Source organism: Chionomys nivalis, chromosome 7 (assembly GCF_950005125.1).
Source record: "Chionomys nivalis chromosome 7, mChiNiv1.1, whole genome shotgun sequence".
In the NCBI taxonomy this organism is placed as follows: domain Eukaryota; kingdom Metazoa; phylum Chordata; class Mammalia; order Rodentia; family Cricetidae; genus Chionomys; species Chionomys nivalis.
The window spans coordinates 101,505,806-101,519,969 of NC_080092.1; the positions used below are offsets into that span (position 1 = coordinate 101,505,806).

At 48.8% G+C, this 14,164-nt stretch overlaps 1 protein-coding gene across 2 annotated transcripts; it reads right to left on the minus strand.

Moving 5' to 3' along the window:
• Positions 1–1,048: 1,048 nt before the first annotated feature.
• LOC130878029 (secreted and transmembrane protein 1A-like) lies at positions 1,049–13,498 on the minus strand. Of its 2 annotated transcripts, none has more exons than XM_057775788.1 (6): positions 13,431–13,498; positions 5,636–5,791; positions 4,694–4,990; positions 2,647–2,700; positions 2,224–2,397; positions 1,049–1,673 (listed from the first exon to the last, which is right to left on the minus strand). In XM_057775788.1, the coding sequence occupies exons 2-5, from the start codon at positions 5,724–5,726 to the stop codon at positions 2,234–2,236; spliced, it is 606 nt and encodes a 201-aa protein (XP_057631771.1). In that variant the 5' UTR covers positions 5,727–5,791; positions 13,431–13,498; the 3' UTR covers positions 1,049–1,673; positions 2,224–2,233. The 2 variants fall into 2 exon arrangements, with proteins under 2 accessions (XP_057631771.1, XP_057631772.1); XM_057775789.1 differs by lacking the exon at positions 13,431–13,498 and adding an exon at positions 8,479–8,659.
• Positions 13,499–14,164: the final 666 nt, after the last annotated feature.

Below are 14,164 nucleotides of genomic sequence, written 5' to 3' on the forward strand. Positions count from 1 at the left end.
CTGAGTTCGATCCCTAGAACCTATGAAGAAACCTATGACGTGTAATCCCAGCACTCTCAGGGTAGGGTAGGTGGTAGAGGTCAGAGACTTGTCTGGATGCTTGTGGGCAAGCTAGGCTAGAAAATACAGCCCAGCAGCAGTATCAAGAGAGACACTGCCGCAGAACGAGGTGAAAGGCAGGAGCTGACTCCCAAAAGTTGACATCTGCCCTTCCTGGCATGCCCATACCCACACTCATACACAACAACAATGATAATAATAATAATAATGGAGTTTCTATAAAAATTCGTTTTTAAATGTATGTTTAAGGAAAACCAGGATTGTAACCAAGACAAATGCCAGAAAAGGACAGTGGGGCATGGATATGAATCAGGGAGTTGGGGCTGGGGAGTTCCAGGGTTGGCCACCTTCCCTAGGAGAGTGATACCTGCCAGAAAGAACCTATACCCTCTTCCATAGACCCCTCTTCCTGAGGGCACTCTACCTACCCGGGACAGGAATGGGGGATAGTTTATCTCAGACTTCTAATCTTCCTATTTTGGCCCCCAAACTTGACATTTGAGTTTCCCAGATCGGTTACTATTGTGAGTCAGAAATCAGGTGTGTGGCCCCCTCCTACTTGAAGCAAATCTTGGTGCAGCCTAGACTTGCACTGGACATCTTTGGGTAGTGGAGAGACATTGGCCTCAGGGGCCCAGCAGAAGAAAAGGAGCCCAGGCCTTTGTAAGAGGAAGAGAGTGCAGACGCTGAGGGTCAAGAGCCGTGCAGCTCGGAAATTCTCACTTTTGCAAAGAGTTGAGGAGCTGATCAGACGGCTGAAGACCGTAGTCCAGAGGCTGAATGGAGTGATATTTTGTTTGTGTTCTTAACACATAAAGCTTGCCTGAAGATCAGAGTGCAGAACTAAGCCACTAGAGGCCAGGGAGTGGTGGCACACACCATTAATCCCAGGACTTGGGAGACAGAGGCAGACAGATCTCTGTTAGTTCAAGGCCACCGTGGGCTACACCAGATTGATTCAGTCTCAAAGAAAAACGGAGCCAGGTGGTGGTGGCTCACATCTTTAATCCAGCACCAGGGAGGTGGAGACAGGAAGGGATATGGCTGGGCCGAGAGAGGAATATAGGTGGGAGGAGCCAGGAGCTCAGATGCCGTCTGTGAGTTTATTCTGAGAATGCAGTCTAAGGCTTCATAGGGACGGATGCAGTCCGAGGTTTTGATTACCCCTTTGGTCTGGGCATTGGTAGAGGTAAGAACTCCCTAGTGGCTGGCTGCTCTGCTTCTCTGATCTTTCAGCTTTAACCCAGGATCTGATTCCAGGTTTTTATTATTAATACTAATTAGAATTTGTGCCACAGCTGTCTTCTTGTTCATGTGAATGAGAGATGCCCAAATGATCTCCAGCTTCCAAGGCCCCTCCTCAGTGAGTCACTGTCCCCTCCTCTACATAGAACCAAGGGTCTCACCCTTGGGAAAGTTCTGTGCCCAGCAAACATAAACAGTCTTCTGCTCTGCCAAGCATGTAATAATGGCTCCACGGTGTTTGGGTTCCAGAGGGTTGTAGCAGCTGCCAAGGGCTAAGAACATGACAAGCCCATCCTGGTGACCTCTCTCTGGAATCAGCTCCGCCGGCAGCTCCTTCAGCTTCCACTGGCCCACAGACTTAGAACCTCCTTATATAGACAGGGAGAGATGAAAGGAGAGAGGGAGGGTGAGCCCCTGAGCTCAGACCTGTGTACAGAGAAGCACGGGCGTGCACAGGTGGTCCATCGTCTCAGACGCTGCATGTGTGAACGGTCATACCACCTAAGCTGGGAACACCCACCTTGTTCTCACATTCCTCCTCCCAGCAGAACCTGGCTCTAAGCCCACGGTGAACTTCCAGGGTGCCAAAAGTCTGAAACACCTTGGATCAGAAACCACAGGTTTGCTTCTAAACACAAGTTCTCAAGAGTCCCAAGAGAATCCTGAGGACTATAGACTGCATGCTGCTCCCCAAGCTATCCGAGGATCAGAATAAAGCCCGGAGAACAAATGATCCTTGTAAACCCAATTCAGGACTTATGTTCTTTGCCATTAGAAGACTGAAAAAGTCCTTGCAGTGGGATCTGCTGTCTTGGCTCTGTGTGACCTCCATGATCCCTCTGAACCCCTATTGAAGCAGAACTCAGGGGACACCCCAAGGAGGTACGAAGTAAGGACCCAGAAAGACCCCACCCATACCTCAGGTCAGTCACTGAAGTACATATCCATGGGGACTTCTTGAACGGTGGCGCCTGTAGCAGGTTAGTGCGCCGATTCCTGCGAGTCCCAAGATCAGGATGACAGCGACCAGGACTCCCGCGAGGGTCTCAGGCCTGTCCTCTAGTGGAGCTCTCTTGGACTGGGTCAGTGCATCTGAAGCGGGCAGGAGTAGTCAGGGGTGGTTTGCCACACTGGTCCTTTACTATATCCTCCCTAGTTCACAGTCCTACGATGCCCATTGTTCACCACCTGCTGACCCCACACCCTCCTGGGCAGTGATGCCTGGTGAGCAACTTCAGGAGGGGCTAAGGGTGAAAGGTCCCAGGTGGCCAGCACTTGGTTCCATGGCATCAGGAGCAGCTGGGATGCTAAGAAGCCTGGGGAGAGGGTTAGGACACCTACCTGAGGGGGGTGTGGATAGCCTCTTGTCTGTGGGCTCATCCTTGTTTGAAGGCTCTGCCAGAGACATACCATCAGGTTGGAGGTTATGTGTTTGCACCCCCAATTCCAGCTGCAGTCCTGCAGGGCTGGCTGGTCCCAGGAGGGACCAACATCAGGCTCACCTTCGGGGGCTCAGGTGTGGGCAGGGTAAGAGGGACATGGAGATTTCACAGAGAGGATGGAGTGGGTAGTGGGTTCCAGGTTGGGAGGAATTCATTTCTAGGTGCAGTAAGGATGGGCATCACGGGGTATACCAGTCTCTAGAGAGATACAGGGGTGACCAGAGGGGTGTAGGTAGGACAGGGATCCTCGGCAGTTACTTCCACCTTGTGAATGAATCATGAGAGTTGCTAGGGTAGTATTCTAGCTAGCCTAACTGCCAACTTGACACAGCCTAGAGTCTCCTGAGAAGGAAGTCTCAGGTGAGGAACTGCCCGGATCGGATTGACCTGTGAGCATGTCTGTGGGGGATTATCTTGATTGTTAATGATGTAGGAGGGTCCAATCTACTGTGGGCAGCATCATTCCCTGGGCGAGTGGTCCTGATGTATCTAAGAAAGCTAGCTAAGGCGGCACACACCTATAATTCCAGCACTTAGGAGGCAGAGGCAGGCAGACCAGCCAGGGCCACACAGTGAGACCCTGTTCAGAGAGAGAGAGAGAGAGAGAGAGAGAGAGAGAGAGAGAGAGAGAGAGAGAGAGAGAGAGAAAATCAGAGAGGCAGAGATATAGAGAGACAGGCAGAATGGAGGGAAGAAAGAAGGAAAGGAGAAGAGGAAGGAAGGTTGGGAAACATGGGTTACACAGAAGCCCGTGAACAGTATCTTTCATGGTTTCTCTCTTTCTTTCTTCCTTTCTCTCTCTCTCTCTCTCTCTCTCTCTCTCTCTCTCTCTCTCCCTCCCTCCCTCCCTCCCTCCCTCCCTCCCTCCCTCCTTCTCTCTCTCTCTACGTTTAAACACTTACATTCTTATTATTGATACAACTGGGCATTGTTCATCAACAATAAAATCACATGCTTCTCTTTTTTTTAAAAAAAAAAACCTTGCCCAGGTTGCTTAGTAACACTAGGTCCATATTGCTACAGAACATCAGTAGGATGGAATTGAGTAACATTGTTCTCTTGGACCAGTCTCTGCAGTGTTGTTCAGTCTCTAGAACACTCATTGTTATCTTATCACTGGCTTGGATAACTCCCTTGTATTAGTTTTCCCACATCTACTAAAGAAATGGAGACAAAGGCTTTGTCTGTTGCCATTCGGGGGTTATTTGTGGTGTAATCCTTCCAAATGGTGGCTCCTGGCTGAGATTCTTCCTTTGACAGTCACACAGTGAACTGAAAAGCTAGAGAATATTCCTAAGAGGGTGACCCTCACAGTTAGGCTGATTGGCATTTTTATGATGCAATTTCCTCCATGATTTCTGTCTCAAGTTCTTGCTTGAGTTCCTACCCTGACTTCCCTCAATAACAGACATTGCTCGTAAGCTGAAATTAATCCTTTCCTCTCCCAAGTTGCTTTTGGTCATGGATTTTTGTCATCGCAACAGAATTAAGCTTGAACAGGAAGTGTGTGGGGGTCTTTGCTCTTTGGTTCTTGTTTTAAGACAAGGTCTGATCCTGAACTCATGATTCTCCTGCCTCACAGCCTCCTGAGTGCTGGGATCATATCACACTTGGCTGAACTTTCTTTTTCTAAGGCACACAAAGTCCAGGGCAAGCCTCCGTGGTGGAAAATGCTGTGGGGAGGGGGACAGGGCAGTGTGGATACTCCTGGAACTGGGGCCTCATTCTGTGGTCACCAAGCTTAGCACATTCTCAGTCAAGGCTTAGATGGTCTTCTGCCCTGAACAATGGAGCTCCTTTCTGTATCTCAGACAGATTAAGCTCCTCTAAAAAACCAAAATCTTTGCCTTCCTCTCTGCCCTCCTTCTTGTCCCCCAAATCACTACACTCTACATACTGGAGCCTTTATCCCCTCTTACCCCCTTACTCCACAGCCCCCACCTCACCGAAAACATTCAGAGTGACGTTTTTGAAATCTCCCTGGCATCCGCGCAGGTACCACGAGTACAGCCCTGTGTGGACATCCTGGGTGTGGTTGATCACAAGCTGTGCCTGGCCCCCTTGAACTTGGAGCGCCCACTCTTTCCAGCGGAAGTATCCTTGGGGCGTCTTGTTGAAGATGGTATTGTTGTTTAGCCAGATGGTGACATAAGTGAAGTTATTGGAGATGTTACAGATCATCTCTGCGCGACTGCCTCTAGGCACAGACAGTATGCCCTGGGTGCAGTTAGCAAAGTCCCAGCCTGTGTGGAGAAGATGATCACACATGGGCAAAGGCAGAGCTGTGGGACAGTTGCTGGCTGCTCTTGTAAACCGTGGGCAGTGAACCAGGTGCCAAGGCCTCCAAGAGACAGGATGGGATATCTCACACTGATTGAGTCAGAGATTGGCACACGCAATGGGGAATGAATGCACTGGCAGTGATTTCACGACCTCGCTGGGGATGTCGGATCTGGAGAGCTGTGTCAGGGGAACTCCATGGGTCCCATTTTCTATACTCACTCTGATTGATTAAGGGTCCAGAGAATGCCTAGGCTGTGGGGCAAAGCTGGATGTACCCAGAGGAGGTTAAGCAGGTCCTCAGTTATGTCCTGCCCCCTTTGCCTGGCCAGGACACCCTCTTTCCCTTGCAGCCTAGGTGTGGTTTTGGGGGTTCCCCCTCAGTGTTCTAACATCAACTCCAAGTGTTGCTGGCCCTTTCTCTGTTGTTAGCCATTCTCAGGGGCACACAGCTCACGCTTGTGTAACCCAGGGGCATCAACCGTCCTGTGAGTCTTTGATGCTGAGTCTCCTGGGTGGCAGACATCACTTGGCTCTGACCTCGGTCTGTCTTTCCCATCCTGTCTGCACCCTTGCACCCCTCCCTCTAGCAGAAGACCCAGACCTACTTTGATTCTGAGCGTTCAGTGAGGCAGCCAGGAGCAGAAGGCTGAACATACTGGGAGTGTGGACAGCGGACAACGACGGCCAGGTCTTCATGGGCAGGTGGTGGAATGGGAGGTCTCAGGAGACCCTTGTCATTTCCAGCTGTCTGGGAACACTACCTAGGAAGAAGAAAGCAGAGGTCGGAGGCCCATTGAGGTTGCTGCACAGCATGGTGGGGGGGCTGTCCTAACCTGGCCAGGGGTGCACAGCTCGGGGTCCCTGCCTGAATACCTGAGCTCCTGCAGGATTCTGAGCCACCACTATTCGGTGAGGTGTCATAGGCTGCGGAAAACACATGAAGCTACGAGCAAGGAGCACCAGGCTGAATGATGGGCACTTCTGTAGAGATTTCCACGGAGCTAGCAACTGCCTGGATCTCACTGCTTGTGGGAATGGAGTCAGGACAGATTTTTAAGTCTCTTGTTTGTTTATTTAGACAGTATCTTGCTATGCAGCTCAGGGTGACCTTAAGTTTGTATCTCCTTGCCTCAACCTCATAAATGCTGGGATTATAGGCAGGTGCCACCACACCTGAGTGATTTTATAGAGAGAAAAACTGACAGCAAAACATGAAGGATTTCCATACATCCCTGTTTGACCCGGCTCTGCATTGTCCGTGTTGCTGACTTCTCTTCTCTTCTCTTTTCTTGAGATAGCGTATCACTATGACACTATGGCTGGTCTGGAACTTACTTTGTAGCCTACTCTGGCCTCAGATCACAGAGTGCTGGGTTAAAAGGTGTGTGCCACCCTATGCAGCTCCTTTGTTGTTAATATCTTACACTCAGTCACAGGCTTACAGGACATACCTGTTGAATTATCTCGGGTTGAGAAATACTACAAGATAGACCAATTATATTTTTCTTTATTATAAGGGGCAAACTAACGAAACAGGAAAGAGAAGTTCAAGCTCAGCTGTGTAGCACAGGAACCACAGAGAGAGTGAACCCTGAGCCTTCCCCGGGTGTTTTTCTCCGGGTTCCCAAAAGGTCACACCCCTAACTTGGTCCCACCTCCTAAAGTTCATTGGCTGACAGAGATTCCCCATCTCCTCCCCCTTTTGTCTAAATAAGAGACTTTTAAACACAATACAAAACTATATACAATAGAAAAAGATATCAAGTATAAAATTAGAACCAGCATAAATAATATTAAATCAAGGAACATGTGCTACATGTTTAATAAACATTCTATTCTAAAAAGTCTAAGTCTTACATCGGGAATGGCTTGGCTAAATTGTAAAAGGAAGGTAACTAAGACTATTTAATCTTTAACTCCATCAAAAGCCTGGGAAGGGAGATAATATTACTTGAGCAGGCAGGACGTGCAATCGAGCGATATATGACAGAGACAACTGGCTACCTGAGGAATCACCCAAAGTCTCATTTGTAATGTTGAAGCAACCAACTTTGGCTAAGGCCATTTTCAGAGGCAGGAAAAGTTTTAGAACTGTCTTATCCTGTCTTGGCAAGGTTTGGCAGTCTTTTTTCTTGTGGCCTGCCTATCCAGTCCGGACACCGTGTACCTTGTCAGTGGTCGAGGCATGGGCAGCTTCTTGCCCAAAGGCCAGTTGTGCCAAGAAGAAAACAAACTCCAAGTGGAGTGTCTTTGGTGCTCAACACCCTCTCGGGAATAGATTGGTGCTTGGAGTAGGAGGGCCTTCTGTCTATATGTTACTTTCATTGGTCAAATAAAGAAACTGCCTTGGCCTTTTGATAGGACAGCAGCTTAGATAGGCGGAGTAGACTGAACAGAATGCTGGGAGAAAGAAAGCAGAGTCAGATGCCATGAAGCTCCGGCCCGAGAAGGACATAGGTTAGACTCTTCCCGGTGCTACATGGTGCTACACAGATTATTAGAAATGAGTTAATCAAGATGGGAGAATTAGCCAATAAGAGGCTGGAACTAATGGGCCAGGCAGTGTTTAAATTAATACAGTTTCCATGTAATTATTTTGGGGATTAGCCAGGCGGCCGGGAACTGGGCAGGACATGGCCTGCTCGCCACTCATCTTTGCAACAGAGTGGCGCCCACACGGGGTGGCAGGAAGTGGCCCGCCGTTCCTTCTACAGGTGCTATCAGGAGCAATTGTGTCTCAAGTCAACAGAACCCTAAGTTATTTAAATGCCATGTTACACAGATCCTTGAAGTGGTTGAAGATTACCTATATAGGCAGAATACAATCTCTATGTATTCAAAGAACCTAATTAATCTGACTATATGTATAATAAACATGAAAAACTATTGACCTATAATACTTAATATCTATATAACTTAAAGACTAAGATTTCATATCAGAATATTAAATAATCTATAAACAACTGTGCAGTAAATGAGGAAAATGACCTCAAAATGTAAACAATGTATAAGTATCTTGATCAGAGGTAGGTCTATATAATGCAATATGAAAATATATCCTAAAAATTGTATCTATGTACAAAATGTCTTAGACAGAGGTAGAAACATGCATGCAGACAATCTGACAAAATAACTTTGCATAGGTGTACAAATATTGTAAAGAGAAAAAACAAATATTATTTGAACTTTATTAATATACAAAAAAACTATACCAATGTAAATTGTCCATAAATATTATCTCACAAGTATTTATTCTATTACCCACTATTATTATTATTAGTGTGAGTAAGTTCACACTAAATTATCTATTATCTCACTCAATTTTTTTTCTCTCTCTTTATATATATCAGTGCCCAGTGTCCACAGTCCACACAAACCCAATCAGAGGCACAGCATCCCATTCTGGGCTATGGGAGTGGAACCCTAGACTCTCAAATTCCTGCCTTACCCTGTGCTCAGCACCAACTTCCACCTCCACTCCGGCTCACACTGCTGCTGCTTCACCTGCAACCTGTTCCCAAGCTCTGGGGGAAGGCAACGGGGAAATCTCCCTCCAACGGCCACGTTTCAGGCTGTTCCCGGGTGACAGCTTGAAGTTAGGTCTGTATCATGTGCTTTCAGGACTGCAGCTGGAGTGTCTTTGAGTTTATGGCAGCTGGTGTTGTTTCTCTCTTATTTTAAAAAGCTTTTCCGCACAAGCATAATATTGCATGCCTGTTATCTTAACCCGTGGGTGGTGGAGACTTAAAGATCAAGGCCAACCCCCATTGCACAGCAAATTCAAGACCAGTCTGGGATTCCTGAAACCCTGCCGCAGAAAAACAAACCAATAACCTTTTTCTTTTTTCTTTTCTTTTTTTTTTTTTTTGTTTAGAGACAGGTCTTTTTATATAGCCCAGGCTGACCTTGAACTTGAGGCCCTCCTGCCTCAACCTCCTGAATGCAGGGGGTGGGGTGTGGGGGTGTGGGGGTGTGGGGGTGGGGTGAGAGGTATGGGCCATTGCTCCGGGACCTTTTCTTATTTCTAGCTTGTTGTAAGAAGGGTGGTTTGCTTAAATCGCTACATTGCTCCCACGCTATGAGATAAGCTGGTCCTGGTGGCTCACACCCTGTTGTTCCAACACTGGGAGGCGAGGCGGGAGGATTTCTACGTGTTGGAGGCCAGCCTGAGTGCGAGACTCTGTCTCAGCAGCACCACACTTCTCTCCACCCCTCCCACCTAGAGAAAACTAGGGAAAAGCAGATGCTGGAAACCAGCCGATAGACACAAGTCGAGAGAAGCCAGGAACATGTCAAACCATCCTTTTATGCATGTCCTGTGTTGAGAGCATTTTCATGGGAAGCTTAGTTACAGCACCTCCCTCTCTCCTCTGCCTCTCCCCGTGGTACCATCTGTCCCTCAAGACTCTTCTCCCCGGGACGACTGTGATCTTATTTGGAGTTAAGTCACCACGGTGTAGCCAGTCAGGATGGGGTTGTACTGAATCCAGTGAGCTGTACCCAGCAGGGCTGACATCTGAGAAGAAGGAATTTGGCACATAGGCACAGAGATGAAGGCCATCTGACATTGGCGGAGATGAGATGGCACAGCCACAAGGCCACAGCCACAATACCCAGTCTCCTGGAGCCTCCGGACAGAAATAGATCCTCCCTGAGCCTGTGCAAATGTGGCTTCTGTTTCTGACACCCAGGACTATGAGGACATAAATTCCTGCAGTTGTGAGTTGTGCAATTAGCCCTTGCTATGTCAGTTTCTCACACGGTATCTGACTTCTGATTGGTTTGAGAGACACTTGTGTTTAGAGAAGCATACTGTCTTTCTTACACAAGGCTAATTCCTTTCTTGGTCACTCCTCTCTCTCATCTCCTTTCCTTGGAGACTGAAAAACTCTACACCCTGATGCTTTCCTTGCCTGTTTTTTCTTTCAAAGCTTTAAGTTTTAGCTTTGAAATGTTTACCGGAGGCTGAAGAGATAGGTCAACCAGTGACATGCTAAACAAGAGGACCTGAGTTTGATACTTAGAACATAGATTAAAAAGTCAGGTATTAAGCCAGGTGGTGGTAGTGCACACCTTTAATCCCAGCACTTGGGGCGACAGAGGCAGGTGGATCTCTGTGAGTTCAAGGCCAGCCTGGTCTACAAAGCCAGTTCCAGGACAGAGAAACTCTGTCTCAAGAAACAAAACAAAACAACAAAAAAAGTCAGGTATGAGGGCTAGAGCAATGGCTCAGCAGTTAAGAATGCACATTACTCTTCCAGAGGACCCAGGTTTGATTCCCAGTGCCCACATGCTGACCTAAAATAGCTTGTAACTCTAGTCCCAAAAGATCTGATGGCCTCTTCTGGCTTACAAGGGCACCAGGTACCCAGGTGCAATATGCATATATATTGCCAGACAGAAATGCATGCGAAACATCCATGCACATAAAATTAAAATCTTTTAATTTAAAAAGAAAAAGTCAGATATGGTGGCACACACTTATAACCTTGCCACTGGGGAAGTGGAAATAGAAAGATCCCTGGGGCCTGCTGGACAGCCAGCCTAGCCTACTTAATAAGCTCCAGGCCAATGAGAGACCATGTCTCAAAAAGGAAAAGTGGTCAGTGCCTGAGGGGCAACACCCTTCACAGTGTGTACATATGCACCCATCCACATGTGCGCACACACACAATCCTCCTGAAGTCATGTTGAAAACCGTGACCCTGAGAGTCCGCTGTGGGCAGCGTGTCAGGGGACACTGGCTAAGCAGGGCTGACCATCCACTACACCAGGAGCCCTGATGCTCAAGCCCTTGTGGCCCTAACTTGGGCATCTGCCTTCTTACTTTGCAGGTTTCAGCAAGCAGCTTTGACACCCAACTTAACAGCTGGCTAAACAATCTCCTTGGTTTTTATCTTCCTCTAGATCTCCCGGCAGACTTAACTCTGCTCCTTATTTCTGTAGAATCGGGAGTTAGCCAGAACCTATTTTGCATGCTACAAGTGTGTATTTTTGTGCTTTTTTTTCCCACCCCTGCCTATGATCAGTAGAGCGCCATAACCAGTTTTCCAGCATTCTGGGTTTCTGGGAACTTGATGGGCGGAAACTAGAAAGGTGTGGCAACTCTCTTGAGGGGGCTTTCCACCGCTGACAAGATCTACCTAATACTTTCCCTGAGACAGCGCTGTGAAACACTTTCTCCAAAGTTCCTGCCAGAACGAAAACCCCTAAGAGACTTTGCTGAGTCCTTGGGCCTCCCTTCTGTTCACAGAACTGCAGCTGATTAAGAGTGGGCCCTGTCTGGGGTTCTGTCCAACCCCAAAACTGGGCTGTGTATGGGGCTGCGTATTGGGATTATGTCTTTACATATTTCGAGGCAAGTGAGAGCCTGGTCTATCCTCTGCCTGCTATGCCTGGAACTGGGTTGGGGAGCTGGGGTGCATCCCTGTCTCAGAAAGGCCATCTTCAGGCAGCGAAGAGCCTGTGGCCCAGGAGCCAAAGTCTACTGACAGCCAAGAGCAAAGGTTAATCTCATATTCACCTCAGTCTGTCTGGATCATGTTTCCCACCTGTCTCCTCTTCAGTAGACGAAACCTCAAGGTGGTGAAGCAGGGGACAACCCCGGGTGGGACAGAAGACAGCGCTGGGTGGAGCAGGAGACAGTCCTGGGTCCCCTTGGTTCTGCTGTCCCATGATGTGAAGATTACATCACCCAGGGTCAGCACCACTCTGTGTTCTACCCTGGGGTCTTTGCAAGTCCATGTAAAGTCGCCTTTTAGGATGGCCGAGGCCACTGTCTTATCATAGAGGTCTGTCCTGTGGTGACCTGGGCTACTCTGAATCCCTTCTGGAAGCCACTGAAGAACCCTGGTTCAGGGACAACATCTTTGTTCTTGGCTGTCAGTAGACTTTTGCTTCTTGGGCCACAGGTTCTTCGCTGCCTGAAGATGACCTTTCAGAGACAGGGATGCATCCCAGCTCCCCAACCCAGTTCCAGGGTAGACCAGGGTCTCTCTTGCCTATAAGTATGTAAAGACATAATCCCAAGGGCCAGCCATTGACTGAAGACTTTAGCCCCACAGATCCTGTTCTAATCCCTTGGGAGATGTGAAAGCCCAGGAGGGTCAGTATCACAGACCCAGGCAAGAATTACCTCTAGGACACGAGGCCAGAAGCCGGCAGTCAGCTGGCCTTCTTCGGTACAGCTCAGTGAGAAGCACAGTGGGCCCTGGCTCGTTTACCGCCTGAAGGGGACAGCCAGTACTTCTTTCATGTTAGTGGCTTGTTGTGTGGGTCCACTCAGTGCGTAGTCCCATGAAGTTTATGCTCCTGGCATGTGGCTAGGAAGGGTAGCTTGCACAGGAAGCCGGCACCCTTGCTGGGAGCAGATGGACCCCTCCCTGCAAGGACTTCAGCCCTTTTAGAGACTCACTGGCCAGACACAGAACAGCTGCCCTGAGGGAACCAGCTCAGGCTTGGCTTCCTGGCTGGAACTCTTATACCCAAGACAGATATTAACTAGAAGGTGGGAGGTGGTCTGAGAACGTGATGTCCTCAAAGGAAATAATGAGAGGGAGAAGGAGCCACGGAGCACCCTGGTGTCTGGTCTGCATGTGTATGTGTGCATGTGTAAGTGTGCATGTGTAAGTCTGCCTGTGTAGTGTGCATGTGTCCATGTGTAAGTTTGCCTGTGTACGTGTGCATGTGTAAGTGTGCATGTGTACATGTGCATGTGTAAGTCTGCCTGTGTAGTGTGCATGTGTAAGTATGCATGTGTAAGCGTGCATGTGCATGTGTAACTGTGCATGTGTAACTGTGCATGTGTATGTGTTCATGTGTAAGTGTTCATGTGTAAGTGTGCATGTGTACGTGTGTATGTATAAGTGTGCATGTGTATGTGTGCATGTGTAAGTGTCCACGCGGGTATGTGTGAGTGTTCGGGATGTGGGTATGAGCAAGGGCAAAGGCTCAGAATCCCACATGAAGGTGTGCGCACAAACCTGCAGGTGACGACACTCTGCAGGAATCGGTGCTACTGAGTGAGTGCATCTTCTTCTTATTCACGGGCCTCAAGCACAATGTCCATCCTCCCATCCTCCGAATCCTCTACCATGCATGTTTAGAGGGCAGAGAGAACTTCTTCCTCCTCGCCCCACTCAGCTGAAGAACCTCGAGCAGAACCTCGAGCTGCCGCTACTCCTCCAGAGCTGAGCCTGAGGCACTTCAAGATACACAGACAGATCCTGCTTAATGCTGACACAGCCCTGATCCTGCCTCCTGCTGTTTCCCGAATCCTGACACCCTGACGGTGGCTCAACTCTGTTTTTGTTCATCTCTTTTCTGAGGCAGCCATTCCCACCCCACAGAACCCTCAACCCTCAGAGCATCCAGTCGTCCTCAAATCCCTGTTCCCCTCACCTGCTCCTTCCGCAGCAAGTTCTCCAATGTTACCACCTCAGCTGCCACAGGAGGTCTGGATTTGGCCGACTAAATGGGAAACTGAAAGCCTCGGGGGAGGGGCTAGAGGAGGCAGTCTGTCCAGTTCCTTGCCAGGCACTCTGTAGGAAACAACTCAATTTTCAGGAACTACTCTGAATTAACATAACAGAGCCATGAGTTTCCCAGTGATTCCATCATTAGCATGTTTTAATTAGAAGCCCTGCATTAGCTGCATCCCAGGAACACTGGAGGAAGGTCCGGGGTTTTGCTAGGAAAACCCTGGCTGGAGCTGGTGTTTGTGTCAGGACTCAAGGGCTGCTCTTTGGGGAGCTGTGTGGGTTTGCTTCCCTGAAGGGGTCAAGGCCAGGGGTACTTTAGGACAGCCCTGGGGTGTGTGGCAGGAACGAAATGCAGGGTTAAAATGGCGATAGCAGCAGAATTCCAGGGCTGACGTCCTTTACCACACAGTAAAGCCCCAGGACATGGAGTCTGCTGTGCTGATCCTCACCAGGGCCCTACATCTTGTAGACAAACCCTAGCCGGTCTCCTGGGCCCCACCTGGAAAAGGTCCCAGATTCAAGGAGATTGCAGATATTTGACACCTGCTCCTTGCAAAGAGGTTTTGCGGCCTGCTCTGCGGACTGTGTCTGAGAAGCCTCATAGTGAGATGCGGAGACTGCTGTCCACTGATGGAGGGAAGGGCTGCTGTGGAC

Bases quoted from the DNA above. Each gene is read 5' to 3' on its own strand.
- LOC130878029 (XM_057775788.1), bottom strand. From the start codon at position 5,726: ATGAAGACCTGGCCGTCGTTGTCCGCTGTCCACACTCCCAGTATGTTC. The intron at 4,991-5,635 runs GTAGGTCTGGGT...TTCTCCACACAG, and splicing joins ACTGAACGCTCAGAATCAAA to GCTGGGACTTTGCTAACTGC. The intron at 2,701-4,693 runs GTGAGGTGGGGG...TGTCTCTGGCAG, and splicing joins CGTCACTCTGAATGTTTTCG to AGCCTTCAAACAAGGATGAG.